Source organism: Dromaius novaehollandiae, chromosome 5, assembly GCF_036370855.1.
Source record: "Dromaius novaehollandiae isolate bDroNov1 chromosome 5, bDroNov1.hap1, whole genome shotgun sequence".
Lineage (NCBI taxonomy): Eukaryota > Metazoa > Chordata > Aves > Casuariiformes > Dromaiidae > Dromaius > Dromaius novaehollandiae.
Genome location: NC_088102.1, coordinates 25,448,430 through 25,460,623, shown reverse-complemented (window position 1 = coordinate 25,460,623; position 12,194 = coordinate 25,448,430). Strand labels below are relative to the sequence as shown.

The following is a 12,194-nucleotide window of genomic DNA, read 5'->3' as shown; positions in this document are numbered from 1 at the left end:
CTGGAATTCGATCATTTGCACATGCATATAAAAAGGCTGGGATTAAGAGGCAGTATATTGCGAAGGAAATTGACTAGCAAAATGTGCATATTTAACATGTCTGGTTTGGAGATGAAGACACCAGGCTCCAGCCTATTCAGGATATCTGGGTAAAATCCCAGCTCTGCCAAAGACTCCTCAGAACATGCCAGGCAGGTCACATAAGGCAATGCTTTCAGAAATGACTTTGATTTAGGAGCTTAAATCCAATTGATGTCCCATAATTTCCTACATGTTTAAACACAGGATCCTCAAATATACTGAGGCATTCTGATGCTTGGCACTGCAACATCTCTAAGAGCTAGTGTGCTCCACAAAACTCGAGCAGAACAGTGTGTGCTTTGGGAAGGCACTTTAACATGTGAGAAGGCCTCTTGGTGAAAACCAGGGACACTGGGGATACATGAGTGTGTGTGGGGCCCACGGTGGCTATGCACCTCGTACAATGGCACTCCAGGCTTAACGAGGGTCTCTAGATGCAACCTCGGCACAAACAAATACTAAGTGTCTACCTAGATCCTGGAAGAGCTTTTATATCTGCTCCCTGAGGTGTGAATACTAATACCAACAATCATGAAAAGATTTTGCATATTTTAAATTAAAAGAGCCTCATACTTTAGAATTAAACAACCAGGACTGTTTTTCCAGCCACTGAAGTACAATGACACTTGCATTTGCTGGTTGAGCACATGCCCGATGGGGATCTGGATAAACAGAAGGCTAATGAGGGAAACCACCACGTCCGGGGACACTGCTCACCTGTGCAGCTGTAAATCTGCAGCTGGCTGTCCAGCTCATTTGAAAGAGCAACCCTAAAGTTCACTTTCTCTCTTGTAAACCTTTATTAAACCTGCCTGGAAACTGGGCTTATTTCATCTCCTGCCAGGATTACAGATGGTAACAGCCACTTTGATAAGGCCCTCTGAGACCAACTGTGGCCTGAAAGAAGTATGGGAGTCCCTTAAGTTCTACATCAGGTGGGCTCTGAGACTGCCCCTGACCTTTGCTTGCTAATTATCCATCCCAGAAGTGACGGATGCAGTTTTTGTTGGGGGTGCTTATTAGCTGGATGCCTGTGAGCCATAGGAGGCTCAGCCTGCTGTCTTGAAGGATTCCTCCAAGAGCTCCAAACTCCTGTTTGAAATGGGTACAGCAACCTCCCCTTGGGAAGGAAGGCTTGGACCCCCGCTCTCCGGCAGGCAGTGTGGGGGGCCTGGCTCACTCCCTTGCCACAGGGCAGGCTGCTTCCACGTCAGACTGTTTCTTACTCACTTTTGCCTCTCTGGGACACATGGCCTGACCAACCCTCACACTGGCAGGAGCACTAGCTGCCTCCAGCTTGCTGCAAAAGCACAGTTTCATAATGAATGAGAACAATTTGCTAAGTGGGGGTCCTGGAGCCCAGTGGTAATCGTGCTGCTGCTTTATCTCAGCCTCACACCTGCTCACGTAATGTCCTGGCTGTGATATGCTCCCTCCCCCATATGCGCACTCTATCTTTCTGCTCCTAGAGTGGCCATCAATTCTCTGGCCTTGTTGCAGTCCTTGCGCTTACTGCCCTAGCCTGGAGCCTGTGGGTGTGCACAAATCCCCCCTTGAATTCCAGCAGGACCACTGGACTGGCTCCAGTTGACATGACTGCTATCCCAGCTTTCTTGTCCTGATTAACAAGTTTTAAAACGAAATCCGTCTGCCTAAGAGACTTTCAAGAGACAACTTTTCCCAAATCATGTTTCCTGAGCAAGCTTAGCCACAAAAGAGTATTGTATATATTATTCCTGCCAGAAGTAATATGTGCAACCTTTTTTTTTTTTCCCCTGCATGCATTCAGTGCTGGTGAAAATGGTTGGATTGACAGTGTAGGCAATTAAAAGCTTTTGAAATCACAGAGCAGGTGGAATTTTATCCCATTTATATGCTGTCTTACCACAAATGTGCCTTACACAGAATTCAGGCTACTGAACTCCCAACCCCATGCTTTAATCACTGGAGGAGGTTACGACCCTTGCAACAGGTAGTCTAGTAATTTTGGCCGGTATGCTAGTCTCTACAGACCTGCCCTATAAAATGAGGATGTAGGGTAGTGGAGGAGATGAAGAGACCCCCAGTTTGATCTCATGTGGCAAGTTCTCTGTTTGCATATTCTCTTTACTTACGGAATCTTGTAGCTTGGCATGCTCCTGGCCACCTTAAGGCCCTTCCCTTTAACAGGTTCTCTCTTTATCTGACAGACAAACATCACCTGAAGGTAAAAGTCCCTGTGTCTTGAGCACGTGTCCTCTGAACCATCTATCATCCTATAAATGTTTCTTTATACTAATCTGAAAACAGAATCTCCAAATCAAGTGAACTGAAAAAAAACGAAAGAAAGAGAGAATGGGGAGAGAGAAAAACCTTGATTTTTTTTGTCTTGAGACAGGAATGTCAATAGGTTTGAATCATGGACCTGCTGTAATTAAAAAACACATAACTAGTCGTCTTTAAATGCAGTTGTTTTACTTAATGATTTTGCCGCCAGGACCAAATGGAATTAAATAAATAAATAAAAGGCACCTTCCTAGTGAATTACTGGAGGCAGCTGAGTCTCTGTTGGAATCTAATTGCTGTGAATGCTCCAGTTTGTTGCTAGTAATAGTCTCCTGTGGAAGGGACTAGGAGGGAAGGGGTAGGGTGGAGTAGGAGGGAGCTCAGTCCTTGGCAGCTGCAGGAGGGAACGGGTTGCTCCTTGTATAGCGTTTTTCCTCCCTTTCAGCAAAAAGAATATTTGTTTAACACTTTGCATGAAGGCTCAGCTTAGAAGGGCTTTATTCATGTTTAATTACTAGCTTGCTGCAGCTCGTATCTTTAATTACCTTTTAAAAAGCAGGTTATAAAAATGCACTGACTGACTTTCTTTTTTGTTGCTGCATAAATTACAGGCTTCTCAACTGCTCCCCCGAAATTGATACTGCTGAGGGAGAAGGGTGGGACAGGTTCCCCTTGCTGCCTCTTCTGGCTACATCAGAGCTTGCCTGCACCATGCTCTGGGGAACAAAACAGAAATCCCCCCGGGTAGTGTTATGTGCACTAGCTCTCTGTCCAAAGCAACATTGCCCTGTTGGCACTGCCTCTGAGCTAATTAGCTGTGCTGAGAGGCCTGGCTCATCAGCTGGGGTGGTATCACACTGCTGTGGTTATAGTGTTCCCAGGACCCAAACTGCCTGGTACTGCATGCAGGATCCTTAGTGGGGTGCTGCATTATGCAGGGCAGACAGGCCTTTGCCCATGTCCCATCAGCTCTCTCAGGCCTACCTAGGTTTTGTTCCCTGGGCATCCCTGTGATGAATCTGCTTCCTGATCTACAGTTTTCTGTATAGTCTAGTCCTGAGTTTCACGCCCAGGGCTGCTAATGCTTCCCTCTCCTGCTCACAGAGTGCTTTCTTGTATCCAGCTGGTGCTTTTTCTGAGCTGAGTGCCCTGGTTACCTTCATTCAAGGAGTGAGAAAGCCCATCACATGAAACATGTTCAGGTCAAGTCTCTAGAAGTGGAAACTGCAATTCTAGATACCCCCCAGACAATCCAGCCGTCACCACCACTCCCAGTCATGGCTTTCACCATGTGAGCTGGCTGATGCTATACTGCAGGGGAATATGCACTGTCAGGTGTTCAGGAGGTGATGGTGGGTGGCATTAAAAATGTGCCATAGAATTGCATCGAAAGGGTCAGCTGTTGGCCAGGGATACTAACCGTAACTGCTCCACCGGGCTTCAGGGAAGCCTGGAGGGGCCACTCACATGCAACCTGGCTGCGTCACGTCTCAGATGAAATGTGCTGTTGGGACTCTGACACAGATTTCTGTAAGCACAATATCTCCAAGGGCACTTCCCTGTGTGACAGGCTTCACTGGGAGGCCAAGCAATGACAAAGCTCAGGGAGGGGGACAGAGGAAGAATGGAAGGGCTGCGCCTGCCCAGCTTTGGCATGTGTTGTCCCTGGCCTTTGAGTAGAGGTTTCCTTAGGACGGTCTCTGGGACCCCAAGCTGACACCTCTTTTTCTTCTCCTGACAGATCAAAGAGCTCTTTGCGAGTTTTGAGGACGCTCCCTTGGGAGCAGCATCACTAGCCCAGGTCCACAAGGCAGTGCTGCAGGATGGAAGGACAGTGGCAGTGAAAGTCCAGCACCCAAAGGTCCAAGCTCAGAGCTCCAAGGATATTTTGCTGATGGAGGTAAAACTACCTGAATACTTTGTCTTACAGAGCAGTTGCTGTGCAGAGATGTCAGGGGTCACATTCACCCATGGTGTAAGCAGGCATAATAACATTGACATCTGGGCACAGTGACCTGGATCCTGTAGCCTTGAAACCTCCACAGAGATAAATGCTGGCTTACAAGAATGATAAAGAAAATTGGCGAGGTTTGCAGTGAGGGAGTGATGTGTGATTGGAGAGACTGGAATGGAGAGCTGCAGGAGTGAAGAGACAAGAAAGCGAGAGGGTGAGAGTGAAGAAGGGCAGGACAGACAAATAAATATGAGAGACATAAGAGTAAGTCCACGTGAGACTTAAAAATTATGGATTGAGTCCTGAGGTCTCTCCACGGGCTGTATGCCCATTAACTGTTGGATTTAGTTGGTCTCAGCTCCCCTTGCAGTCAGGTCTGTGTTACCGAGCAAAAATTGTTCTCCGCAATCATCACATTTTTCAGTTTAGTTCCAATATGGATTCAGCAGCAGCTGAAGTTGCTGTGATTCCGTTCTGGTTCTTGATCAATTCCTTAATGCTGAGATGATTCATGCTGGAAAAAAGAACACTGAAATATGGAGAGGGTCATGTGACAGAGACAGACAAACAAATGAGTGATTCAGCTGGGAAAAAGTTTCAGTGCCTGTCTTCTGTTCCTATCCTGGATGGTGGGTACCACTCATGTTCCCAGGGCAATGCTGTAGCTTCTCCCAAACTTCTGAAATCTAGCACATGGGAGGGAGGAACTGGAGAAAAGCTTTAGCACTGCCCTGCATTGGCAGGGGCAGGGAACAGGAAAGAGAGATTGGGATGAGGTGGAGGAGGGGACAAGTATTACGTCTGTAAATTGTAAAGCTTTTAGCCCTCTTAGTAAGCCTGTAGCCTTATGTATAGCACCAATGTACAGTAATATGCACATCTGTTGGCAGACAAGAATGTCCATGGGATTGAAGAGGGGAAGATCAAGCTCAGGAGGTCTGATAAGCATTTACAGGGTACTGCTGATGCAATGAAACACAGCTCTCTATCACAGGAGATAGAGATATCAAAGATCCTGCCAGCCCGCTCTCAGAGGAGCACATAGGTAGAACTTCTTTAGGCCACTAAAACTACTTGCTCTGAGCAATCCTGGCTAGTCTGCAAAGCAGGACAGCATCCCAGGGGTTTGTGCCGGTGTGGTGGGGGGAAGCGATGACATGACACTACACTGTAGACCTTGTCAGGTACAAGCAATCCCAGTACTGAGGGATTCCCTCCTAGAGCACATCAGTTATTTTGAATCAGTAGTCAAATACATTTTGGGGTTCAGCAAAGATATCCTGGTAACATTGCTGTTTCAATTCTGATTTGTCAATAGATAACTGAACTGGCTCTGGGTGCAGCTGTAGTTTTGGATTTGATTCAGGTCCTTTCCAGGACTGATTGTGGTGGTCTGTGTGATGAGTTTGCTTTGTCGTCACACACATTGTCACATGCACAGCAGTTCTCAGCAGGCTTTTGGCATCATTCAGTCTTGCTCAGGACAAGATAGCAGAAAGTGACACATGCTCTCTTGTTTTTAAAAGGTCTCTTGTGGAGCGTTGGCTTACATGCATTGTTGTATCCTTGTGTGGTGCTATTTTGTGTAGGCTGCATTTAGAACCAGATTATGTCCACTGAGGTTCTGGTCCTTTAAGAACCAGACAGACATTCCAACTAGGTAGGGGGTTAATGTAATTATTGATTGAAGTGGTCATCTTTACACACTAGTGGGAAGGAATCTGAATGGGAAAAGCTAGATGGAAAATTCCTCATTTTACCTGAGGTTTCATAGCATCAGTGCTGACTCCTTAAAAATTAAGCCAGCACCCAATAAATCTAGAGAGAGATCCCTCCCTGCTCTTCTTATATCAATACTTTTTTCAGGACAATGTTTTAGACAGATGTCAGAAAAGGGGCAGGCCAAATAGTCATTAACTATGTCTCTGCTGATGTCGAATTTGGCAAATTGATTCAAAAGAACATTTAAAGAAAGCAGAAAAAATGTATGAATTTTCTCACATCAAGCACTAACGAAATAATCCTGCAGCCCTACAAAGTTTACATACATGTTCATGAAAATTGCTGGTTACATTTCATTTGCGTGACTTAAATTTGAAAGGATTTATGGCTCTAGATATAATAGGAGAAAAATCATTCAATAGTGTCTGGAACCTGGTGATTACACTTTTAAAGTAACATTGGGTTTGGAACTGACATTTAGATAAGAGAAGTAGAGATGGGGTGGAGAATAAATGTTTTCACATAGCTGAACAGGAGGCAGTGATGGTTCATGAATTTATTTTTTGTCATACATTTCAATGATAACAGCTTTCTCTGTGTGTGTTTTAAATGTTCCCCCTGCCGTGCAGGAATCCCCATCTCAAAGGTGGCGACTTAGAAAGAGAAGCTGTCTAGGAGCACACACAGACAAGACTGTTTTCATTTTCAAATGGAAGTTTTATTCTTGTTTTATGACTCGATTAGTTAAAAAAAATAATTATTTTCCATAAGATGTGATCCAAATTTTCAGCCAGTGCATGTTTGTGACACCAATGGAGAATCTGGCCCTTCATTTGAACAGAAGGCATGTTTGGCTGCTGTGCAGCTTTGATTATGTCATCCAATCACATAATCTTGATTTTCTCCAGGAAGGATTGCCCATCACCTACCCCTTTATTAAATGCTGCTGTAAAGAAATATTTCTCTGAACTTTTCAGCTGGGCTTCTCAAGACCCTGTTGGGCTGAATGTCTAAAGCCTTTAAGGAAAAGAGGGTGCCAGGTGAAAGCAGCACAGTGCCACATTTCCATATTTAGACAACACCACTCAGGGCAGCCGAGGATGGCTATGAGTCACACTGAAGGGCAGCTGGCTTTCTGCCCGCATCAGAAGTGTCTTTCAAGGGTCCAGAGCTTTCTACCTGTAGCTGAACCTTACTGTCTTCTCTGAACTGCTCAGTGGATTTTCCTGTGCTAGCAAAATTCTTGCTCATCAGTGGAAGAAGTAATATAATGGTGACAAGCCTTGTTTTAGATCTTCCCTTCCATGCTATTCGAAGGCTATTCGAATGAAATCAAACAGTGACTTATTGAATTACAGGAGTTAGAGACACAGAAGAGAGTTGCTCTTGGGCCATGCCCTCGGCATCCTCTTTTCTCCAGGGCTTTTTCTATCATTTCAAGGCACTAGGCAGCTGGGCTGCCAGCACTGCGTTTTGGTGTCTGTTCCACCAGTTACCTCCTGGATGTGTCTGTGTGGAGAGGCAAGCCAAAAATTGTATTGCAAGAGCAAGGCATAGTACCATGTGTTTTATCATGATGCTGCAGGAATCCTACAAGCTCTTGGGGTACAGATTGGGGGATTTTTTTGTCTTCAAGTTACATGGAATGGCCCTACCTAAACAGTGTCTGCCTTGTATAGATGCCAGCACAGCACTGTGTATAGCTGCATGGCTTTGGAGCTAGGATGTGGCTAACCATCTCTTTCCTTGATGTCAGGTTCTCCTCTTGGTTGTGAAGCAGATCTTTCCAGATTTTGAGTTCATGTGGCTGGTGGAAGAAGCTAAGAAGAATCTGCCTCTGGAGTTGGATTTCCTCAATGAGGGCAGAAATGCTGAGAAGGTAGCTCATATGCTCAAGAACTTTGATTTCCTAAAGGTGAGAGAACACATGTTCCTGTGTATGTATGTGCATTAATCTTCTCACTTTATGCTCCTGATGCACCTTATTCATCACCTGAAAGAACCAAACAGAGGAAGAGTGAGGTTCAGTCCATTCATGCTGTTCATTCTAGACTGCTCTGCTGTTATGGGCCAGAAACTGCTCTGAGACATGCCTGTCTCCTTGTCTGCTCCCTAGTGTAAGCACCATGTATTGGATAAGGAGTGGTGGCTTGGGGCCAGCAGTTTCTTAAGCCTGCTACTCATTTCCCCAGACACTGTTTCTGACCTTGTCCAGAGTCCTGTGAATTTGCCATTCTTTGCTGAGCCATGTGATAGTACCTTTTCCTGGGTTTTATCTCAACTGAGGGCAAGAAATGGGCATAAAATAGAAAAGCTGGACTGGAGCTGATTATGCGAAGTAGGATTTGGCACAGTGTTTCAGTATATTTCAGGAGAAAGTATATTCCTAAAAATCTTCCCTCCTGCAAAAAAAAGCATGTTCTCGCTCTGGAAGTAAGTACACATCTTGCATGTGCATCCACCATCCATAATGCATTCATGTTACCCTCATACACAAACTCAGTTGCATCCATATTGTGATCTTCCCCAACTGATAGACTTGCCCACCTCCCCTGTCACACACTGCCAGAGTTCACTGACAAATGTCTCAAGTACAACTACATGTGTACACATTGCCTTCTCTGCAGTATGTATGCACAGCTTCAAACTCACACATGCATGTCCTTTGCTGACATACTCACAACAGGCGCAAACCTCCACTGTGTGCATTCTGGAAATACACAAGTATGATCAAGCACACACACTGCTGTTGGCACAGTGACTGACATAACTGTGTTTGCACATACACAAAGGCAGCAAAAAATGCACCCTCCTATGTATCCTCCTTCATTCACACATGAAAATGACATTTTCAACTTCTGTTTATGCAAAAGTCCCAAGCTGAAAGTGAGAGATGTCTGAAATCAGATGAGTTTTCGGTAGACTTTGCAGGCTGATGCATCGCTTTTCTCCTTGGATCCTCCATGCTAGGGTCATAAATCTCTGTCACCTACCTCCAGGTCTGGGACAGTCCTTTTGGAGCCCAGTGGCACCAGTGGCCTTTCCATAAACACAGATGGCTAAAGGCCAGCAGGGCAACAGAAAGCCAAAGGTCAATGATTCTGTTGAATGGATGCTTATCAAAAATGATGCACCTTGGAGAGCTGTATCCATTGCAGCTGTGACTTGGATACTGTGAAGTAAATCCCCATGGAGACGGCCAATCACTTCCTTGCTGGGTTAAGGAGCTATCATGATATCAATATGTGTAACAATAACAAATGGCTTGAGATGGCTAAATAATGGATTCCCCTGTCTGACCTGCCAATTCAGAGACACGTTCATCACCCAAAGGCAACGGAAGAATTGGGCGCTTGTATCATTAATTTTCCTAAACACGCAAGAAAGCTGAGAAGTGGATTTTGTGCTGTGAACCCAGTTGAGCTTTTAAAGCCAGAGATAAATTGTTTCCATGCACTTGCATTGCAGCCAAACATCTGTGAGTAATTAAAAAAAATCACCAAAGAATTCGTCTGTGGGTGAGAGAAGCATCTCCAAGAGCATGTACAGTGCTTTATAAGCCCACTGACTTGCCCCTGTAAATCTTGAGACAGGAATGAGTGTCAGCTGAAATGATCTACAGCAGCAGGGATCAGCAAGTCTAGGAGGCAGTCCACAGGAGCTAAAAGGGCTGGGGAACTGTGAGTTTTGGAGTTGGTTTGATTTCTCGCCCATCTAACTTTGCAAAAACTGGAAATCCAGATCAGCTGGGAAAGCTGCAGGTAACTGAATCCCGCTTGCACACAGCAGATCCTTGGCATCAAAGTCTTCACAGGTTAATATGCAAAGCGTGCTGGAGTGTTGAATGGCAGGACTGAGGGCCATAGGAACTGATCAGCAAAGGAGTCTTTGGTCTAAAGTGGCATGTGTGTGACAAGGTAGAAGTGAGATGCATTGGGAAAATGGTCTCTCTAGGACAGGAACAGCAGGGGTGGCAGACAGTTTGTGGAGCTGTAAGGGGCTGAGACACTGTCAGGAGTTACAATCAGAATATAAAACAAATGCAGCTTGTTGTGGAGTTGTGAGACCTACAGTGGCCTGGCTGGTTCCCCTGGCTTTGGTTGCACTAGATGGACAACATCCTTTACCTCTTCCTGACCTGCCCCAATATGCTGGACCCTTGCAAAATGTGAATCCTGAGTCCATGGCCAAATTGAGTGAGGAGAGTGGGCTGCACAGCTGGCTGTCTCTTCCCAGGATCCAAAATGTGTGTATGCTGTGCCAGGCCACATTAATGGGTATTGCTGGAGCTCCCTTAGATCCTTGGTAATGTGTACATGTGTGGCTTCAGCGATGAGTGAAGATAAATCTGGACAGCTTGGGAGATCTGTCAGCACCATGATGTGAGGAACATCAAAAAGGAACTTTAGCAAAATGACTCCATTGATGGAATGAACTTCAGCACAGAAAGAATTTGGCTGGAGACAGGCTGAAAAAGAGGAAGCCAGCCTGGGTTAAGGCTTCTCTTAAGCTGCATCACTGCCTCTCTCTGTGACACTGGGCCTGTTACTTATACCTCACTCAGCTTGATTTACTGCAGATTGAATGAAAAGTGCTTTGACATTTTATACTTGTTACTGTGTCACATTGGCAATAAGATACTTAAGGGTCTCCCAGGGTTTCTATGACAAGCCCCTTATTTGTGACACTTGATTTTTCTCCCAATTCAATTGCAGATGGCCTAAGTACGCAGGGTTTGTCAGCTCAAAAGCGTTTGTGTTCCAAGGAGCACTGCTGAGATACAATTTATGACTATAGCTTATCATTTTTAGAGCTGTGTAAGTGGGCCCTGTGCATAGCAAACAGGAGATGTGGTTCCTGTCTAAAGGAGCTGAGTGGATGATTCAGAAACTTCCAATGGGTACTAGTTAAACAGCCCAGCTACAGGAGCTGCAGAGCACCTAAGAAAGCTCTCAGACCTCAGTGGAAGTGAGAAGTGGTCAAAGTCTTGTAAAGTGGGGCCTGAGATGTTGCATGAGCACAATTCTTGCAGCTGTTGTGTCGGTGTGTTTTCTCTGCACATACTGCTGCTCTTTTAGGGTAGAGGCCTGCAGGCTTCAGCACCAATAGGTGTGGTTTCCTCAAGAAAAAGACAAGTCCTCACTTCCACCTCTTTCAGAATGCTCCTTTTTACAGTTTTCCTGGGTTGTCTGTGATGTATTCTCCTTCGTTTCCCAACCTGTTTTTTGACCTATACCTTGTTTTCCTGTTTCAGGTCCCCAGGATCTACTGGGAGCTCTCGACAAGGCGTGTACTCCTCATGGAGTTTATGGAAGGGGGACAGGTGAACGACAGGGCCTACATGAAAAGGAATGGCATCAATGTCAATGAGGTAGTTTCTGAGCCGTCTCTGAACTGGGCATGCAGGGCGGGCAGCGCAACTCTCATTTGGACACTGAGGCTGACAGGGCAGGAAGGGGCAGAAAGGGGAGCACATGCAGATATGAACAGAGCAGTCAATCTCAGAGCTCTCAGTTCTCGTGCTTAAGTACATAACCTCTTTTGGGGAAGGCTCTCCTGTAAAATTGCAGAGCTGGACAGATCTTCAAGGAGACAGACCGTGAGTGATGGCAGTGCCCTTATATTACATACACCCATGGTTTGCTCCAAGATGGCAGTTCCCGGTGTCCTGAAAGAACAGTTTTCGCTTCTGATTCTCCTTGTCCATCTCCTTCCCTTTTCTTTCTTCGGCACTAATTTTCTCCTGGAGAAATGCATGGGATTTAGCTTTTTTATCTCAAGAGCTATCACCTTAAGAAGGAGATACAAATCAGAAGCCTTGTATGATCACAGTTACTAGAGTGCTGGAATCTCAGCCACAGTGTGTTGCATGTATTCTAACCTGAGTTGCTCTCTTCTGCTTTCCAAAATCTCCCTCTTTCTTCTGAATACAACTGGATACAGTTTTCTCCTTTGCTTCCTGGTCCTGTATTACCATGTAGTTTTGCTGTCCTTCATTGCACAGCTGCCAGATTCCATGCCTGCAGAGGCTACATTTCCCTGATGAGTGAGATAATTTCTGTGTGGCACAAAGTTGGAGGAGCACTGTAGATTCTCTGTGGCTGAGAGATTCTTGAGGAAAGGAAGGTATTATCTCCCAGAAGGGGTGAGAAGATGCCTGTGGAAAGGGTTT

At 45.4% G+C, this 12,194-nt stretch overlaps 1 protein-coding gene across 11 annotated transcripts in view; it reads left to right on the top strand.

Annotated features, from left to right (window-relative positions):
- Positions 1-12,194, top strand: part of ADCK1 (aarF domain containing kinase 1) — an 88,716-nt gene that overhangs the window by 53,605 nt on the left and 22,917 nt on the right. For 9 of the 11 annotated variants that reach the window (XM_064512248.1, XM_064512244.1, XM_064512241.1 and 6 more), the window contains 3 exons: positions 4,088-4,246; positions 7,779-7,937; positions 11,277-11,393. In XM_064512248.1, the coding sequence (XP_064368318.1) occupies positions 4,088-4,246; positions 7,779-7,937; positions 11,277-11,393 (435 nt within the window). The remainder of the gene's footprint in view (positions 1-4,087; positions 4,247-7,778; positions 7,938-11,276; positions 11,394-12,194) is intronic. The other 2 variants (XM_064512246.1, XM_064512243.1) reach the window with 1 other exon arrangement.